Below are 20,132 nucleotides of genomic sequence, written 5' to 3'. Positions count from 1 at the left end.
GATAAAATGAGGGTTGGGGCTGGGGTGCATAGAGGTCATTTAGGGTGAGGGATGGTAGACCTTGGGGGATGCCATCCAATTAGAAAAGGGGGCCCATGAAGCAGGTAATACCTCCTTTCCTTCACAATGCCCGAGCAGGCTGCTGAGCTTCCCACCCATCACTGACCTCCTCCCACCAGCTGAAAATTGCAGCCAGATGAAAAGTAGCCTGAATTTGCATGAGAGCTGGCCTGAGGCCTCAACCGCCAGCAATTAAATCATGGCCAAGTCTGAGAAAATAGACAGCGGGAAAGGCATCCACTGAATTTTACACAGATCCCCACCTGAAAATCTGTACACAGGAGAGGGTAAAATTTTGCCCCATGTTTGCCTTTTCAAAGCACTTCAAAGTGACTCATTATATGTGAATCACTTTAAGATGTTTCTATATTGAAGCAAGACTTTTTTTAATGTCTGACAGATGGAAGCCCACTGGATTATATTATGTATCTAATGTATAATTTGCAATGTTAACTGCAACAAGTGACATACATTATTTTTGCTCCAATTCTTTCCAGTGATAATTATGGTTTCATCACATATCGTTACACCTGTGATGCATTTGCTGCCCTTGAGAATGGACATACTTTGCGAAGATCTAATGAGCCCTCTTTTGAATTGTGCTTTGGTGGCCGTAGACAGTTCTACAAGTCTAACTATGCAGATCTAGGTGAGATTGCATTACAACTCAATACCTCTTGTGTTTTCAAAGATTATATAGGCATCTGAACTAAACATAGTTTTGAATAACTATTATTTGCTTGCAGTTTGATTTAGTTATTCATAAATGTATGTTCGGCCAAGATCACAAATCTTACATCACAGAATTATTATGTTGCAGAAGAAGGACATTCGGGCCATCGTCTCTGCACTGGCTCTCCAAACGAGCACCATTCTCCTGCCTTTTCCCCGTAATCCTGTTAATTGTTTCTATTCAAATAGTCATCGAATGTCCTCTAGAATGCCTCGATTGAACCTGCCTCTACCAGACTTCCAGGCAGTGCATTCCAGACCTGAACCACTCAATGTGTGAAAAAGTTTTTTTCTTGTATCGTATTTGCTTCTTTTGCAAATCACCTTAAATCTGTGCCCTCTCATTCTTGGTCCTTTTACGAGTGGGAACAATTTCTCCCTACATACCCTGTCTAGCACCCTCATGATTTTGAACAACTCTATCAAATCTCCTCTTAGCCTTCTCCTCTCCAAGGAGAACAGTCCCAACTTCTCAAATCTATCTTCATAACTGAAGTTTCTTATCCCATCCCCAGAACCATTCTTCTAAACCTCTCCTGCTCTCTCTCCAATGCATTTCCATCTTTCCTAAAGTGTGGAGCCCAGAACTGAACACAATACTCCAGCTGATGTCTAACTATTATCTTATACAAGTTCAGCATAACTTCCTTGCTTTTGTACTCTATGCCACTATTATTAAAGTCCAGGATACTATATGGCTTTATTAACTACTATCTCCACTTGTCTGCCACCTTTAATGACCTATGCACATATACACCCATATCCCTCTGCTCCTGCACACCCATTTATAGTTATATCTCTTATTTTATATTGTCTCCCCATATTCTTCCTATCAAAATGAATTACCTCTCATTCCTCCGTATTGAACTTCAACTTCCACCTAGCTGCCGATTCTACCAATTTGTCTACATCTATTTGAAATTCTACACTGTCCTCCTCACAGTTTACAATGCTTCCATGTTTTGTATCATCCGCAAACTTTGAAATTGTCCCCTGCACACCAAAATCTAGATCATTAGTATATATCAGAATTAGTATATAATATATCAGGAAAAACAAGAGTCCCAATATCAGTTCCTGGGGAACTGCACTACAAGCCTTCCTCCAACCCAAAGAATAACCATTCACCATTACTTGCTGTTTCCTATTACTCAACCAATTCTGTATCCACATTCCGACTGTCCCTTTTATTCCATGAGATATAACTTTTCTCACAGGTCTGTGGTGTGGCACGATATTGAATACCTATTGGAAGTCCATGTACGCCACATCAACAGCATTTCCTTCATCAACCCTCTCTGCTACCTCCTTAAAAATACCAGCGAGTTAGTCAAATATGATTTTCCTGCAAGAAATCCATGCTGGCTCTTCATATCAACTCACATTTTCCCATGTGAATTCTATCATGAGTAATTGTTTTGAGAAGCTGCCCCTCACCAAAGTTAAACTGACTGGTCTGTACTTGCTAGGCTTATCCTTACAACTGTTTTTGAACAATGGCATCATATTTGCAAGTGTGGAGTGTGGCACCTCTGGCGCCTCCCCTATATCGAGGAAGACTGAAAGATTATGGCCAGTGCCCCTGTAATTTCCACACTCACTTTCTTCAATATCCTTAGATGCATCTCATCTGGTCCTGATGCCTTGTCAACTTTAAGTATGGTAAGAAGTTTAACAACACCAGGTTAAAGTCCAACAGGTTTATTTGGTAGCAAAAGCCACACAAGCTTTCGAGGCTCTGAGCCCCTTCTTCAGGTGAGTGGGAATTCTGTTCACAAACAGAACTTATAAGACACAGACTCAATTTACATGAATAATGGTTGGAATGCGAATACTTACAACTAATCCAGTCTTTAAGAAACAAAACAATGGGAGTGGAGAGAGCATCAAGACAGGCTAAAAAGATGTGTATTGTCTCCAGACAAGACAGCCAGTGAAACTCTGCAGGTCCACGCAACTGTGAGAGTTACAAATAGTGTGACATAAATTCTGATTCTAGGATCGCATGATAAAGACTCAGGAGGAAAAAAGCAGAAATATTTATGTGAAATAGTGTGACATAAACCCAATATCCCGGTATATGATTTAACTTTATGTTAAAGTCCAGGATACTATATGGCTTTATTAACTACTATCTCCACTTGTCTGCCACCTTTAATGACCTATGCACATATACACCCATATCCCTCTGCTCCTGCACACCCATTTATAGTTATATCTCTTATTTTATATTGTCTCCCCATATTCTTCCTATCAAAATGAATTACCTCTCATTCCTCCGTATTGAACTTCAACTTCCACCTAGCTGCCGATTCTACCAATTTGTCTACATCTATTTGAAATTCTACACTGTCCTCCTCACAGTTTACAATGCTTCCATGTTTTGTATCATCCGCAAACTTTGAAATTGTCCCCTGCACACCAAAATCTAGATCATTAGTATATATCAGAATTAGTATATAATATATCAGGAAAAACAAGAGTCCCAATATCAGTTCCTGGGGAACTGATGTTCCCGGTATGTGACATAAACCCAATCACCAGGCAAGACTGTTCTCTTCCTGTTGGGGAGCACTTCAGCGGTCACGGGCATTCGGCCTCTGATATTCGGGTAAGCGTTCTCCAAGGCGGCCTTCGCGACACACGACAGCGCAGAGTCGCGGAGCAGAAACTGATAGCCAGGTTCCGCACACACAAGGACGGCCTCAACCGGGATATTGGGTTTATGTCACACTATTTCACATAAATATTTCTGCTTTTTTCCTCCTGAGTCTTTATCATGCGATCCTAGAATCAGAATTTATGTCACACTATTTGTAACTCCCACAGTTGCGTGGACCTGCAGAGTTTCACTGGCTGTCTTGTCTGGAGACAATACACATCTTTTTAGCCTGTCTTGATGCTCTCTCCACTCCCATTGTTTTGTTTCTTAAAGACTGGATTAGTTGTAAGTATTCGCATTCCAACCATTATTCATGTAAATTGAGTCTGTGTCTTATAAGTTCTGTTTGTGAACAGAATTCCCACTCACCTGAAGAAGGGGCTCAGAGCCTCGAAAGCTTGTGTGGCTTTTGCTACCAAATAAACCTGTTGGACTTTAACCTGGTGTTGTTAAACTTCTTACTGTGTTTACCCCAGTCCAACGCCGGCATCTCCACATCATAACTTTAAGTATGGACAGCTAATTCAATACCACCTCCTTATCAATTTTGAACCCATCTAGTGACATAGTTTCCTCCAATGTCAGCCTGGCCTGGATAGCATCTGCATCCTAGGTAATGACAAATGCAGAGTATTCATTTAACACCTTAACCATGCCCCAAGACTCCAAAGCTGGAATTCTCCAGCCGTTCACACCCTGCCATCGCTGTCAGCAAGAATGGAGAATTTGACACTCAGTCAAATCTCCATTCACTGCCACATGAGTGGAGAATCCTGGTTGCGGGTAGGGTCAGAGGATCCAGCCCATGTCTTTGCACATCTTTTAGATCCCTAATTGGCTCTATTCCTCCTTTTACCACTATTTTACTATCTATATGCCTATCGTAGACTTTGAGATTTCCCTGAATTTGGCTGCAGGTCTTTTCTCATAATCCCTCTTTGCTGGTTCTCAATTGTATTTTCTACCTTATACCTGTCAATGCTTTTCTTTCTTTTTCTTAATTTCTATTTCCCTTCTCATTCAAGAGTTCTGGATTTGTTTGCCCTATCTTTCCCTTTTGAAATAATATATCTTGATTATGCCTGAACCATTTCTTTTTTGAAAGTAGTCTTTTGTTCAGCTGCAGCTTTTCCTGCCAACATTTTGTTCCAAACTATCCCAGTCCAGCTCTATTCTTGCCCCATTGAAATCAGCTCTCCCCAAGTTAATTATTCTTACTGTGGATTGTCCTTTGTCCCTTTTTATTGTCATCTTAAACCTTAGGATAGAATGAACACAGTCTCCTAAATGTTTCCCCACTGACACTTGATCTACCTGGCCTATCTCACTTCCAAGAACCAGGTCAAGCAGTACCTTCTTTCATGTTGGACTGAACATGTACTGCTGTAGAAATTTCTCCTGAACACACTTTAAGAACGCTTGTCCCTTCCTGCCCTTTACACTACCTCTATCCAAGTCTATATTCAGGTAATTTGCAATAAAAAATTATAATGACTCACTAGAAATTTCTGTATTCTTGCATTCTAGGCAAAAATTGTTTCATACCTAGGCTAGACATATGTCAAAACTTTACTCATATGTTGAGTGCACTGACACATTAGGAGGCAAAATCTTAGAATGCTATAAAAATCTAATGATAATTTAATGTTACTAGCTATTTGCAGCAGGGCTAAATTTTTACTTAGGAGGCAATGTTTCAGAAAAGCACATTGTGCTTTGCTGTTAGGCAAGAATAATTGTAATAACATTAGGAAAATGACATTTTTATTTCAGAGATGAAGGATAAGAATTCCTTCTATAGCCCTAGGATTAAAAGGAGTGTTCTAAGTAAAGTGAAACTTAAATGGCTAATTAAAGATATTCATCGGGAAATTAATCTCCAAAAAGTACTCCATTATGTATAAAAAGTTCATTTGTCAAACAGCTAAGAATAAGTTTGAAAATAAGCTGGCACTAACTAAAGCCAATATTAGGAATGTGGGTAATTATCATGTTGATCACAAGAATTCTACTGAGAGTCAAAGAATAACTCAGAACTCTATTGGTCGTTTGAGGATTGTCAGGGTAGCTTATGTTTGAGGATCAAGATATGCCAATAAACAAAATAAATTAGGGGCATGATCTTACTGGCCATTCACACCACACTCCTGCTGCAGCGAAGTCAGAGAATTTGGCGGCCAGCCAAATATTCGTTCACTGCGATGGGATGGGAAATCCCACCGGCGTGAATGATGGTAAGATTCCAGCCTAGGACTAAAGGTTTATGCCCCTACCACTGCCACTCCAGCATAGGAGTGCAGGAAATGGGCAAGAAATTGCAACAGGATACAGAAATGCAGGATTCTGGTTTCTGCTGGGACTTTAGATCGAGAATCACTAAGTCACTGATTAAAGTTTCTGATGATCTGTTGGCACAGAACCTCAGTCCCCAGCTCATCCCAAACATGGGTCCTGATATTGTAGGATGTGGGTCCACAGGAATTTTGTTGCCTGGCCTGGGTCACACCAGGCATCCTGTACAAACAGGCCTAAATTTTCACAAAGACAGAGAGCCTCTTCATTATCACAAAAACAGTAGAGAAGGCCTAGATCTGGAAGTCCAGCCCCTGAACATGGTACCTACCATTTTCACAGGGTTGGACGGGGGATGGGGATGAACTCTATGGGCCGAATTTTCTGCCCACCTCGGTCTGTTTTCTGGCAGTGCAGGGGAGGCAATGACCTCGTGGTATTATGGCTGGACTATTAATCCAGAAACTCAGCTAATGTTCTGGGGACCCAGGTTTGAATCCCGCCACGGCAGATGGTGGAATTTGAATTCAATAAAAATATCTGGAATTAAGAATTTACTGATGACCATGAAACCATTGTCGATTGTTGGAAAAACCCAGTTGGTTCACTCATGTCCGTTAGAGAAGGAAATCTGCCGTCCTTACGTGGTCTGGCCTACATGTGACTCCAGAGCCACAGCAATGTGGTTGACTCTCAACTGCCTTCAGGCAACTAGGGATGGGCAATAAATGCTGGCTAGCTAATGGCACCCATGTCCCATGAATGAATAAAAAATGGCAACTTACCATTGGCAGCTGGCGAGATCTTCCAGTTCCGACAATGTCTATGACATTTTATTTGGCATGCCCATCCCACCTCTGGACAATCTGCCGCGGAGGTTGACTTTCAATGGAACTGGAAATTCACGCCCTACATTGCACATTCATGGTTTATGGAGGCATCTGCACTCCTCAGGCTGATCTGATTTTTTGTAATGGGATGTTAAATGGGACTTGTACACTTTAGACCTGGTACTAGAAGGTCTCAAAATACTAGACTTCTTTGGCATGGTAAGGTATTCTTTTGGCTATGGCCCTGAGACTTCTTTAGGAATGGTTTGATGTCTTTTGGGAGAGGTAATGTACCCTTTAGGATTGTTAACAGTTGAATGTGAAAAGTGCATTTACTCATTGTAACTGTCAAGAGAGTCGTCAAAAGGAACCGTCAACGTAGCTTTCAAAATGAGCTGACATTGGGAACTGGCAAAATGAGCTGTCAACAGAGCTGTCTAAGGGAGCTGTCCAGCTATCAATGTATTTAAAACTCTTGTCCTTTAAATGTTTCAGGAAAAGTCTTCATTGGTTAAAACAATCATTGCTTGCTATCTCACTCTGTCTGTTGACATAATCGTGAAGATTATCATTGCAGAATTAGTGCATGACTGATTTCATGACCTTTCATTATCACAATGGGTGCCTGTCAGTTCACAGTTTGATTGATTGACAGGTGGTTATGAATCCTTTGAAATGGGACTATGAATTCCACTGCTTGTTTTTATAAGGGATTAATAGATGGGTACAGAGACAGAGATTGTTAAGGAGTGTATGAGGAGTCAGTGGGGTAGGTGAGGATCATGAGGTGGCATGGTTTGGCATGGATGGAGTGAGGAGTGTGAGGGCTGGAGGGCTTTTTTTTTTGCTTTTTGCTTTTTCTTCAACAAAATGCTGGTGTACCGAAGCATGCCTAATGTCCTGCCACCACCACACCTTGCAGCCTCCGCACTATTTCCAATGTTGCCTGTCACAACTCCCATAAAACCTGCCCTCCAGAAATGAAAATCCAAAGTTATGGAGGACTTTTTCTTGGGTTGACTTTGCAGAACCAGGAATAGTCCTTACTTTACACACCCATTCCATTGCAAAAATTCAGGTCCCAGTTCAATAACATGACAGACATGGGGTCCTGTCCTGTGATCTGTTCTGGATTCACAATGGAAATTCTGGCATTGTGAGGAAAGTATCCTTTTTAAAAACTACTTGTCACCAAGGCCACTAGTTGAAGAACGTGTGGATGTCCAGCACTGCATCATCCGGGCTTCCTTTTTTGTCTGTTGCCCAGTTAATTCAGACGATGTAGGTGGGTTTCAGGTCTAGGAGGGTGAGAAAGTAGGGTCCCAAACCAGTGACCTCTGCTTGAACAGAGGGGAGTACAATAGGATGAGGGCAGAATTGGCTAATGTAGACTGGGAGCGCAGACTCGTTGGTAGGACAGCTGAGCAACAGTGGCGGATTTTTAGGAAGATTTTTCTCAGTACTCAGCAAAAATATATTCCTGTGATAAAGAAATGTAAGAAGAGGGATAACCAGCCGCGGATAACTAAGGAAATAAAGGAGAGTATTAAATTAAAAACCGATGTGTACAGAGTGGCCAAAACTAGTGGGGAATTAGAAGATTGGGAAAGCTTTAAAAAACAACAAAGAACTACTAAGAAAGCGATAAAGAAAGGAAAGATAGATTATGAAACTAAACTAGCACAAAATATAAAAGTTTTTATAAATATATAAAAAGGAAAAGAGTAGCTAAAGTAAATGTTGGACCCTTAGAAGACGAGAAGGGGGATTTAATAGGGGGAAACGAGGAAATGGCCGAGGCCTTAAACAAGTTTTTTGGGTCGGTCTTCATGGTAGAGGACACAAATAGCTCACCGAAAATTGACGGTCGTGGGACTGTAGGGGGTGAGGTCCTTAAAACGATTACTATTACTAAAGAGGTAGTGCTTGGTAGGCTAATGGGACCAAAGTTTGACAAGTCCCCGGGCCCAGATGGAATGCATCCCAGGGTACTGAAAGAAATGGCAGAAGTAATAGCAGATGCATTGGTTGTAATTTATCAAAATTCGCTGGACTCTGGGGAGTGCCGGCTGAGTGGAAAACAGCTAATGTGACACCACTGTTTAAAAAAGGAGGTAGACAAAAGGCGGGTAACTACAGGCCGGTTAACTTAACGTCCGTAGTTGGGAAATTGCTGGAATCCATCATTAAAGAAGAAATAGCAGGACATCTGGAAAAAAATGGTTTGATCAAGCAGACGCAGCATGGATTCATGAAGGGAAAGTCGTGTTTGACGAATTTACTGGATTTTTATGAAGATGTAACGAGTGCAGTTGACAGAGGGGAACCGTTGGATGTGGTGTTTTTGGATTTCCAGAAGGCGTTCGATAAGGTGCCTCACAAAAGGTTGCTGCAGAAGATTAAGGTACTCGGAGCTGGGGGTAAAGTGTTAGCGTGGATTGAGAATTGGCTATCTAACAGGAAGCAGAGTTGGAATAAATGGGTGCTTTTCTGGTTGGCAGTTGGGGACTAGTGGCGCGCCGCAGGGATCGGTGCTGGGGCCTCAACTGTTTACCATATACATAGACGATCTGGAGGAGGGGACCGAGTGTAGGGTGATAAAGTTTGCAGATGACACAAAGATGAGTGGGAAAGCGAATTGCGTGGAGGATGCGGAAAGTCTTCAGAGAGATTTGGATAGGCTAAGTGAGTGGGCGAGGATCTGGCAGATGGAGTATAACGTTGACAAGTGTGAGGTTATTCACTTTGGAAGGAATAATAGTAAAATGAACTATTATTTAAATGGTGAAAAATTACAACATGCTACTGTGCAGAGGGACCTGGGGGTCCTTGTGCATGAATCGCAAAAACTCAGTTTCCAGGTGCAGCAGGTGATCAAGAAGGCAAATGGAATGTTGGCCTTTATCGCGAAGGGGATGGAGTATAAAAGCAGGGAGGTCTTGCTGCAATTGTACAAGGTACTGGTGAGGCAGCAGCTAGAGTACTGTGTGCAATTTTGGTCCCCTTATTTGCGGAAGGATATCTTGGCTTTGGAGGGAGTACAGAGAAGGTTCACCAGGTTGATACCGGGGATGAGGGGGTTAGCTTATGAGGAGAGATTGAGTAGATTGGGCCTGTACTCGTTGGAGTTTAGAGGGCTGAGGGGAGATCTTATAGAGACATATAAGATAATGAAGGGGCTAGACAGGGTAGAGGCAGAGAGATTCTTTCCACTTAGAAAGGAAACAAGAACTAGAGGACACAGCCTCAAAATAAGGGGGAGTCAGTTTAGAACAGAGTTGAGGAGGAACTTCTTCTCTGAGGGTAGTGAATCTCTGGAATTCTCTGCCCATTGAAGCAGTGGAGGTTACCTCGTTAAATATGTTTAAGTCACGGGTAGATAGATTTCTGATCAATAAGGGAATTAAGGGTTATGGGGAGCGGGCAGGTAAGTGGAACTAAACCATTATCAGATCAGCTATGATCTTATTGAATGGCGGGGCAGGCACGAGGGGCTAGATGGCCTACTCCTGCTCCTATTTCTTATGTTCTTATGTCTATTAACATAAGGTAGATTAATGCATTCATGTGCAGCAAATCATAAGTAATATGATAAGTAAATCATAAGTAAAATGATGTTCATTTGGATATGAAATTTCAGGCATGTCAGGCATCATTCAGGGTACAATTAAGGGATGAAGGGGAAGAGTGGGGGTAATAGTTGATCACTTGTATAGGTGTGAGATGGCTTTAGGGAAAGCCAATAGAGTTTTAGGTTGCACAGCTAGGTCCATTGAGTACAAATCTTTACTTAATTTAATTACTTTACTTAACTTATACTATAGTATGTATGAAAAAATGTGCTCAGAATTAATTCCCATAAATGGTAAAGGATATTGAGGTTCAGGGAGGCTGATCAGAATGATACTAAATCTTAAGACTTCATACTTATGAGGTAAACTCCAACATTTAACTTTATTCAGTTTGGAGAAATGCAGGCTAGGAGGGCTATTTTTGAATGAAGGAAATAATTTTAAACTGGATAGAGTTGGGATGTGGGCAACTGCTGAATATCATCTTAAACCATTGTCTTACTGTCATTTTAAAACAATTATGAGTGGGATTGTTCAATCCTGCCGCTGGTCGGATCAGAAATTCCTGCCCATAGACAACAGACTTTTGGCTGCTCTCCAAATTTTCCAGTCCCACCCACAGCACTTCCCATCATGGGCGGGGGTGGAAAATCCTGACCTATATATCTGTAAGAACAGGGGTTCGATATTATCATTTAAAATACTTAATTTTTAATTTCATGAATTAGATTCAAACAAAATGCCTACACCCACTCAATTAAAATTAATTAATTTAGACTCATTAATTAATGATTTTGTGTTGTACACACACACCATGTCAATTGGAACATAATTTAAACAATAATTATAAAAGCTATTTTAAATATTTTCTTTAAGGTAAGAAAAACACAAAAAGGAATCATGTTTATTCTTACTTACAAACAGAGCTGTGGAATATATTTCTGGGGTTGATGACCTGAATTTTGGAGAAGGTGGCCAACTAAGGTGAGGGTGAAATGAATGTAATTTTAGTCTTGTGCCTGGCAGGTGACACCATGTTGGACAATGAAAGAGGCGTGAAGTTCAGTTTAGGAGGGCAGGTTTGAGGTGAAAATGAATAGAAAAGTTGTAGAAGTGACAAAAACAAGAACCAGATACATCTATCCATGAGTCCTGTACACTTTGGTCTATGATGGGCCCCATCCCATCTTTTTAATCCCAGTGAAGGAAAATTTTGCAAAAATGCTCTGTTTCCCAAAAGAAAACAAGGAAATTATTCAATAAAACCAAAGTACTGTGGATGCTGGAGTCTGACATAAAAACAACAGTGCTGGAAAAAGTCAGCAGGTCTGGTAGCACCTGTGGAGAGAGAAACAGAGTTAACATTTTGAGTCCAATATGACTTCTGAACTGCAAATTACTCATCTGTGATTACTTCTCCACAATTACTAAACTCTAGTTAGCAGCCTTTGACAACTACCTTCGATCCCAGGAGAAGAAGAGAAATATCATGGGCAAAATAGGCAGATTTCAGAGCAATAGAAGGGATCTTGAGGATGTGAAGTGGACAGGGAATCTCACAGTTACAGCTTAGGTGGTTGTGGAGGAGAGGAAATCTTGGAGACTGAGGTCTGGATTTTGATCGTGAAATGAGTTCTGTTTGGTTGTGTGAGGCTGTTGTGAGGTCAGGAAACCTGGAAGAATGGGTTTCCCAAATGTCCTGCAGAATTTAACTGCAGGGTTCCTTTCAATGGGATTCCTCCCCACAGGCAGCTTGGTTGATAGGCTGGAGACCTTTCAGATGGGAAGCCTGCTTCACAGCCGAAGCTTAAGTGAGCATGAAAAAAAAATCAGATGTTTTTTTAGCAAGGTCCAGTGTTGGTTAGGGAATTGGGGGGAGTAAACATATGGCAGGGGTGGAGTGGTTAGGTTCGTAGTTTATTAGGCCTGGCGGAAGCAGTTCTGCTCCTCCTTGTCCACAAGCAATGTCCAAAGGCACCTAATGCATGGATTTAGGCTTTTCTGTCTCTTAGATGTCAGGTTTCCCGAGGCTTATGAAAACCTCTCAAATGAAGGCACATTCCCTTGTCATAACATTTAAATAACCAACCTTGTTCCTGCAAGTGAGATAGTCACTCACCCCTCATCCTGCCTTTGGTAAAACAAGAAGTGGGTGACTTCAAGTTGGGTTCACTTCCTGTTCCAGGTTGTTTGCATTTTAACCTCTGGCGTGACCCCCAATCTATCCATTTCTGAGAGTTAAGGTTCAGCCCTGAGTTGCTTGTAGAAGCATCACTATTATTAAACAAAACAGTTTTTTGCCAGCACAGATATCCTCTGCTAATGCATTGCCCATACTGGAATGATACTGAGCCAGCTCTTGTATGACAGTTGAAGTCAGCGCAATGCTTCAGAAACCAATATAACATCAGGACCACTTCATGCCATGAATCGGATTCCTTTCAACCTTGTGAATTCTCACTCACAAAGTTCTCGTGCCAAATTTCAAGCCACTAAAAATCTATTTACTTACACGGAGTTAAAACTGAGCCCTTAAATGATTGTGACTTGGAAAATGAAATTTCTTCAAAATTTATCTCAAAAAGGGAATTGGATAAATACTTGAGGGAAAAAGATTGCAGCGATATTGGGAAAGAGCCAAGCACTGGAACTAACAGGATCGCTCTTCAACAGAGCCAGAATAGATGTGATGGGCCACGTGGCCTCTTTGCATATTAGTGATCATTGTAAATTAAAGGAAAGGAAACATGAAAACATCCTTTAAAGGACTAAAAACTCATAATTTGGAAAATATTAAAAGCTTTACGCACATTGAAATTAAATGTACGCAAAACCTACTTAATTAGTTAGGTTACCTCCATTATTAAAATTGGAGATAAAGACTGTGATATTATATGGAATACATGAATGGCATGTGGAATACATAAATGAAGTAAAAATAGTCATACTTAGCAGAAGGCGTAAGAAGGCAGAATTTCCTATACTAAATGGAAAAGGCTAGTGGCTAGATCCAAAGATGTGCGGGCTAGGTTGATTGGCCATTCTAAATTGCCCCTTAGTGTCCCGGGATGCATAGGTTAGAGGGGTTAGTGGGTAAATATGTAGGGATATGTGGATAGGGCCTGGGTGGGATTGTGGTTGGTGCAGACTCGATGGACCGAATGGCCTCTTTCTGCACTGTAGGATTCTATGATACCAGCCAAAATCAGTCAGGAGAATGACAGAGAATAAAGGATAAATTGAGTATTGAGGTCTACCACTATATTGACCTAAATTTTGCTGCCATCCCTACATCCTAAGATTCTAAAAGAGATCACTGCAGAGATAGTGGATGCATTGGCTCTGATTTTCCAAAATTCACTAAATTCTAGCAGATTGGAAATTAGCTCATGTAACACCGCTATTCAAGGAAGGAAGGAGATAGAAAATGGAACTACAGGTTAGTAAGCTTAACATCAGTCATTGGGAAAGTGCTGGAATATATTATTAAGAAAGTCTTAACAGTGCACTTCGAAAAGTATAGTGGTCGGGATTCTCCCAAAAAAGATTCTAAGTGCTGAATTTGCATAAAAATGGGAGTAATTCCTGTTTTTTTTTGGCGGGATTTTCAAAATGAATCTCCTACAGTCTGTGCATTGCAGAGTACCTCCGGGAGATTCATGCTGAAAATCTGGGGGTGGGGCCTATTCCCGCTGGAGAGGCCGGCAGCATGGCGCTGAGCAGGCCACAACGCACGTGCCGATCTGTTATAGTGGAGATCTGCACATGCACAGTAGCCCCGCACCACCAGTCACCGGAAATCTAGGGCTGGAGACGCGTGGAGGCCTTGACACCCAGCGGGAATCCCGCTAAATGGCCTCTGCTAGAGCACCGCAGCAGGCTGGGAGAATCACCCCCATATGATTAGAACAAGTCAACATGGTATATAGACAGGGAAATCCCATTTGATAAAGTTGTTAGAGTCTTTTGAGGATGTATAAGTGGGGTGAATAAAGGGAAGTAGATGTAGTATACTTGGATTTCCAGAAAGGTTTGAATAAGATGCCACATTAAAGTTTAGGTAGTTTGGAATTGGGGATAATATCTTGGCTTGGATACAGGATTTGTTAATGGACAAGAAGCAGAGGTTAGGCATGGATAGAATATTTTCAAGTAGGCAGGTTGTCACTAGTGGAGTGCTACAAGGATCAGTGCCGAGGTCTCAGCCATTTACTATCTATATTAATGACTTATATGAAGAGGCAGAGAGTAATGTATCTACGTTTGGAGACAATACAAAGTTATGAGGAGAACACAGGCTGCAAAGAGATATAGACAGATTTAGTGAGAGGGCAACAGGATGGAAGATGGGGTATAATGTGGGGAAGTCATAAGAATTGAAATGCAGGGTATTTTTTTAGGTGGCATGAAACTTGTATATTTTGATGTTCAGAGCGACTTGGATGTGTTTGTATAAGGAACCCAAAAGGTAGCTTACAGGTACTCCAAGCAATTAGGAAGGCAAATGGCATGTTGACTTTTCTTGCAAGAGGTTTAGAGTATAGGAATAAAAACGTCTTGCCACAGGGCTTTGGTGAAACCACACCTAGAATACAATGTGCAATTTTTGCTCTCCTTATTTAAGTAAGGATATAGTTGGGAAGGCAGATTTATTTTTGGGGTAGCATGGTGGCACAGTGGTTAGTACTGCTGCCTCATAGCACCATGGACCCGGGTTCAATTCCCGGCTTGGGTCACTGTCAGTGGGGGAGTTTGCATGTTCTCCCCATGTCTGTGCGAGTTTCCTCCAGGTGCTCTGGTTTCCTCCCACAGTTCAAAAGACGTCTGGTTAGGTGCATTGGCCATGCTAAGTTCTCGCTCAGTGTACCCAAAGAGGTGCAGGAGTGTGGCGAATAGAGGCTTTTCACTGTAACTTCATTGCACTGTTAATGTAAGCCTACTTGTGACACTTATAAATAAATTTGTGTTGGAGGCAGTACAGCAAAGGTTCACTAGATTGCACCCTGGATTGAGAGAGTTGTCCTCTAGTAAGTGGTTGAGTGAATTGGGCCTACATTCTCTGTAGTTTAGAAGAATGAGAGGTGATCTCATTCATTGGAACATACAAGATTCCAAGGGGGTTTGACAGTGTAGACACTGAGAGGTTGTTTCTTCTGGCTAAGGTATCTAAAACAAAAGGCACAGTTTCAGGATATGGGGATGTTCATTTAGAACTGAGACAAGGAGAAATTTTGTCACTCAAAGGTTTGTGAATCTTTGGCATTCTCTATCTCAGAGGCTGTGGACACTGTTGTTGAATATATTTAAGGCTGGGATAGACAAATCATACAATCATAGAATCCCTACAGTGCAGAAGGAGGCCATTCGGCCATTGAGCCTGCACTGACAACAATCCTACCCAGGCCTATCCCTGTAACCCCATGCATTTACCCTCCTAATCCCCCTGACGCTAAGGGTCAATTTAGCATGGCCAATCAACCTAACCTGCACATCTTTGGAGTGTGGTATGATCTACCCCTGCTCCTTTCTCTTGTGTTCTTGCATTCTGGTGTTCTTACTGTGAGCCTCCTCTTCCCCAGCTTTAGAATGTAAATAGTTTTGGGGAAGCCTGGGTTCTTGGCTCATTCTTGTTCCAGCTACCTAATTACTGCTGCCTCTTGGCACCATCAGGTAGTGTTAACAGGAGTCTCATTGTAGCAACGATAAATATCCTAAGATCAGGGAAGAAGGGGAGATTCTAATAGGGACATTGGTTCATGTCTAGGCCCATCCTGATGGTATCAGTTTTGGTGCATCCTTTGGGGCCTCTTGCCCCATTATGTAATGCTATAATTTCATCTCCTGTTTCTTTTTTCTTTGTTCTTTCATGGGGTGTGGGCACTGCAGGCAAGACCAGCTTTTGTTGCCCATCCCTAATTGCCACACTATTTCAGCTGGCAGTTAAGAGTCAACCACATAAAGAAAGTTTATTTATTAGTCACAAATAGTTTTACATTAACACTGCAATGAAGTTACTTTGAAAATCCTGTAGTCGCCACGTTCTGGTGCCTGTTCGGGTACACTGAGGGAGAATTTAGCATAGCCAATCCACCTAATCAGCACATTTTTCAGATTGTGGGAGGAAATTGGAGCACCCAAAGGAAACCCATGCAGGGAGGACGTGCAAACTCCACACAGACAGTGACCCAAGCCGGGAATTGAACCTAGGCCCCTGGAGCTGTGAGGCAGCAGTGCTAACTGGTAACACAGTGGTTAGCACTGCTGCTTCACAGCTCCAGGACCTGGGTTCGATTCCCAGCTTGGGTCACTGTCTGTGTTGAGTTTGCACATTCTCCTCGTGTCTGTGTGGGTTTCCTCTGGGTGCTCCGGTTTCCTCCCACAGTCCAAAGATGTGCAGGTTAGGTTGATTGGCTAAGGTTAAAAATTGCCCCTTAGAGTTCTGAGATGCGGAGGTGAGAGGGATTAGCGGGTAAATATGTGGGGGTAGGGCCTGGGTGGGATTGTGGTCGGTGCAGACACGATGGGCCTCCTTCTGCACTGTAGGGTTTCTATGATAACCACTGTTCCACCGTGCCGCCCCATTACTGTGGGTCTGGAGTCACATGTAGGGCAGACCAGGTAAGGAAGGCAGATTTCCTTTCCTAAAGATCAATTGTGATCCAGATGTGTTCTTATAATCAAAGAACAAAGAAAATTACAGCACAGGAACAGGCCCTTCGGCCCTCCAAGCCTGCACTGACCATGCTGCCCAACTGAACTAACACCCCCTATCCTTCCGGGGACCATATCCCTCCATTCATGTATTTGTCAAGACACCCCTTAAAAGTCACTATCGTATCTACTTCCACTACCGCCCCCGGCAGCGAGTTCCAGGCATCCACCACCCTCTGTGCAAAAAACTTGCCTCGTACATCTCCTTTAAACTTTGCTCCTTGCACCTTAAACCTATGCCCCCCCAGTAATTGACTCTTCCACCCTGGGAAAAAGCTTCTGACTATCCACTCTGTCCGTGCCCCTCATAATCTTGTAGACTTCTATCAGGTTGCCTATCAACCTCCGTCATTCCAGTGAGAACAAACCAAGTTTCTCCAACCTCTCCTCATAGCTAATGCCCTCCACAACAGGCAACGTCCTGGTAAATATTTTCTGTACCCTCTCCAAAGCCTCCACATCCTTCTGGTAGTCTGGCAACCAGAATTGAACACTATATTCCAAGTGCGGCCTAACTAAGGTTCTATAAAGCTGCAACATGACTTGCCAATTTTTAAACTCAATACCCCGGCCGATGAAGGCAAGTATGCCGTATGCCTTCTTGACTACCTTCTCACCTGCATTGCCACTTTCAATGACCTGTGTACCTGTACACCCAGATCCCTCTGCCTATCAATACTCTTAAGGGTTCTGCCATTTACTGTATATTTCCTATCTGTATTAGATCTTCCAAAATGCATTACCTCACATTTGTCCAGATTAAACTTCATCTGCCATTTCTCCGCCCAAGTCTCCAGCCGATCTATATCCTTCTGTATCCTCTGATGGTCCTCATCGCTATCTGCAAATCAACAATGGTTTCAATGGTTTTGCTATTATTGAGACTAACTTTTTAATTCTAGAGTATTATTTAAATTTAAATTCCATCAGCTGCCATGGCAGGATTTGAATCCTTATTCCCCAGAGTATTAGCTTGAGCCTCTGGATTACTGGCCCAGTGAATTACTATTAGGTCATCATTTCCCCTTGGGCTTTGCACAATGTTTACTGGAAACCTCTGATGCTTGAAGTTCATCAAGTATTAACCATTTTTGTTGAATTTGTTTCTACAAGTTCTTCTTTTAAGCATTTCAACTCTTTCTTTCAAGTGTTCTACTTCCTGTGAGTGGCATCCCAGTGTTCTCATTAATTCTTGTTTAACTTAATTGAATGCATCTTTTATACAATAAAGTTGATTCTCTCGTTTTTCCTTGGCAGAGTATAATTCCTCTGTGCTATCATCCACACTTATATTTCATACTTGTGCTCCTCCTAGTTGTTTTTGAGACTCTTCACACACTTTTGTGAGAGGTGTCTACCTTCTCTTGCCATTCTAGGTTCTTGTTTTTCATCTGTTCCTATGTCTCCTTGGAAATGTGATTTGTTATTCAAAGTTTTCTTCCGGATGCTTCAATATTTACAATTTTTGTGCTTTACTGGGGGTTTCTGTGCTTCTTTCTAAATGCAGTACGCACCACAACTTGAAGATTAAAATATCATCAAATGCTTTTAATATTTCATTGAAACTGGTTGAGGATTCTTTAACGCACTGCATTAAGGTTACTTCATCAGTAAGTCCACCAAACCAATATAAAAATGTATTAATCTGGACTTTTTCTGACTTTTACTTAGAGCTGATGTACTCTGGTAGTTTAAAAGTTCTCTTTTCCAGCATACCCAATTTTCTGTAACTTTTGATTCTTGGATGATTCCAAAATGATCTTATAGGTTGAATTTTTGATCCATGTTTAAAAAAAAATTAATGAGTAGGTTTAACTTTAAGAGGTTGCTGAAATTCAAGATAGCACTACTCTTTGTAGACAAAGGGTTTGCGCTTGGATCAACGAGCTACAGACTTCTCCATTTCAATGCTATGCTTTAGGGTCATGACAGCGATGAATCCTGGCTGTTCTTTAAAGCTGATTCTTTAGTTGCAATTCTTCCAAATTAATTAATTAATTTCTTCTTATTTTTGGAGCGAGCTGGGATGCCTTTCCGACTAAGTTTTTAAATGGCAATTTCTGACCACTGAACTATTTAAAAGTTTCTCAGAACTTGCTGTATCCTGGAATTTAAAAGTTTTAGCTTGCCCCTGCTAGGTCTACTGACTCTGCACTCTGGCAATTGAAGCTGGAATTCCAAGAGATTCCATGGAGTCTTCTGCTGCTGTGAGGAATTTTAGATTGCTGCTTTCAGCTTCCGAGCCTTTGGAGCTTTCCCCGATGATTTTTCTCTGTGCGTTTGCTTCTCAAGCTTTTCTTCAGGTCAGAATTCTTCTTCGAATTTTTCTTTGGTTTTGCAGGATTTTAGCTTTTCTCTGCAATTTTTGCAAAGTTTTGTGTTTTTCAATTCACTGCCAACCTGTTGTGGGATGTTGGATGCCGTTCAATAGGCTCTAATGAAGTCTTTATAGTCTTAAATAGGTTAACTACATGTAGTTAATTATGTAAAACAATCAGGATTCTCACCTTTACATTGGTATGCTTTCTCTTGGCAGCACCAATTCTCCTGGGCACAACAAACGACTTCACTGAGTTTGTGTCAGATGAATATGGAGGAATTGGGGGATTCCCAGTCCACTAGAATTCAATCTGGCAATGGACTGCCCAGGCCAGGATGCAGGGCAGTAGAATATTATTTACCCATTCACTGATTATAAAACCAAGATTGTTCTTACGTTTGGTTATTTTACTTTCGTTAATATTCTGTGCTCCTATATTCCACTCTTGAGGAGGTTAAATCCTTGCTGGGATACATTTTCATGTTTCTGGCATCTGACACTGACCATTATTTCAATAATCAATAATTTCTGTGTGTCTCTACACTTCATTGATAGTCAGTGGACACTAAGACTGAAGATGATGGTGTATAAATGATCTAACAAGAATTAAGAACTTAAATAAATCAGCATAAGAAATAGAGATACTAGAGAAATTAATGTGACTAACTGGTGACGAATCCTGGAGACTTGATGACCTCAATTCTAGGGTTTTAAAAGAGGTAGCTGCAGAGATAGTGAATGCAATAAATTTGATCTTTCAGAATTCCTTTGATTCCAGTACAGTTCCTAAGGATAGGAAGGCAGCAAACAGAATCCATTATTTAAGGGAAAAGGGAAAACATGGAACTGTGAACCAGTTAGCATAATATCAGTAGTAGGTAAAATGAAGATTCTGGTATTAAAGAAGTGGTAACAGGGCACTTGGGAATTCATAATATAATTAGGCAGTGTAA

At 41.5% G+C, this 20,132-nt stretch overlaps 1 protein-coding gene across 3 annotated transcripts in view; it reads left to right on the top strand.

Annotated features, from left to right (window-relative positions):
• The window catches only part of ppargc1a (peroxisome proliferator-activated receptor gamma, coactivator 1 alpha), a 590,881-nt gene that overhangs the window by 567,637 nt on the left and 3,112 nt on the right, over nucleotides 1–20,132 (top strand). For all 3 annotated transcript variants that reach the window (XM_078215481.1, XM_078215483.1, XM_078215482.1), the window contains exon 12: nucleotides 558–709. In XM_078215481.1, coding sequence (XP_078071607.1) covers nucleotides 558–709 — 152 coding nt within the window. The remainder of the gene's footprint in view (nucleotides 1–557; nucleotides 710–20,132) is intronic.

Source organism: Mustelus asterias, chromosome 1 (genome assembly GCF_964213995.1).
Source record: "Mustelus asterias chromosome 1, sMusAst1.hap1.1, whole genome shotgun sequence".
NCBI classification, from domain to species: Eukaryota; Metazoa; Chordata; class Chondrichthyes; order Carcharhiniformes; family Triakidae; genus Mustelus; species Mustelus asterias.
The sequence above is the reverse complement of the archived record's forward strand: the minus strand, read 5'-3'. Positions and strand labels throughout refer to the sequence as shown.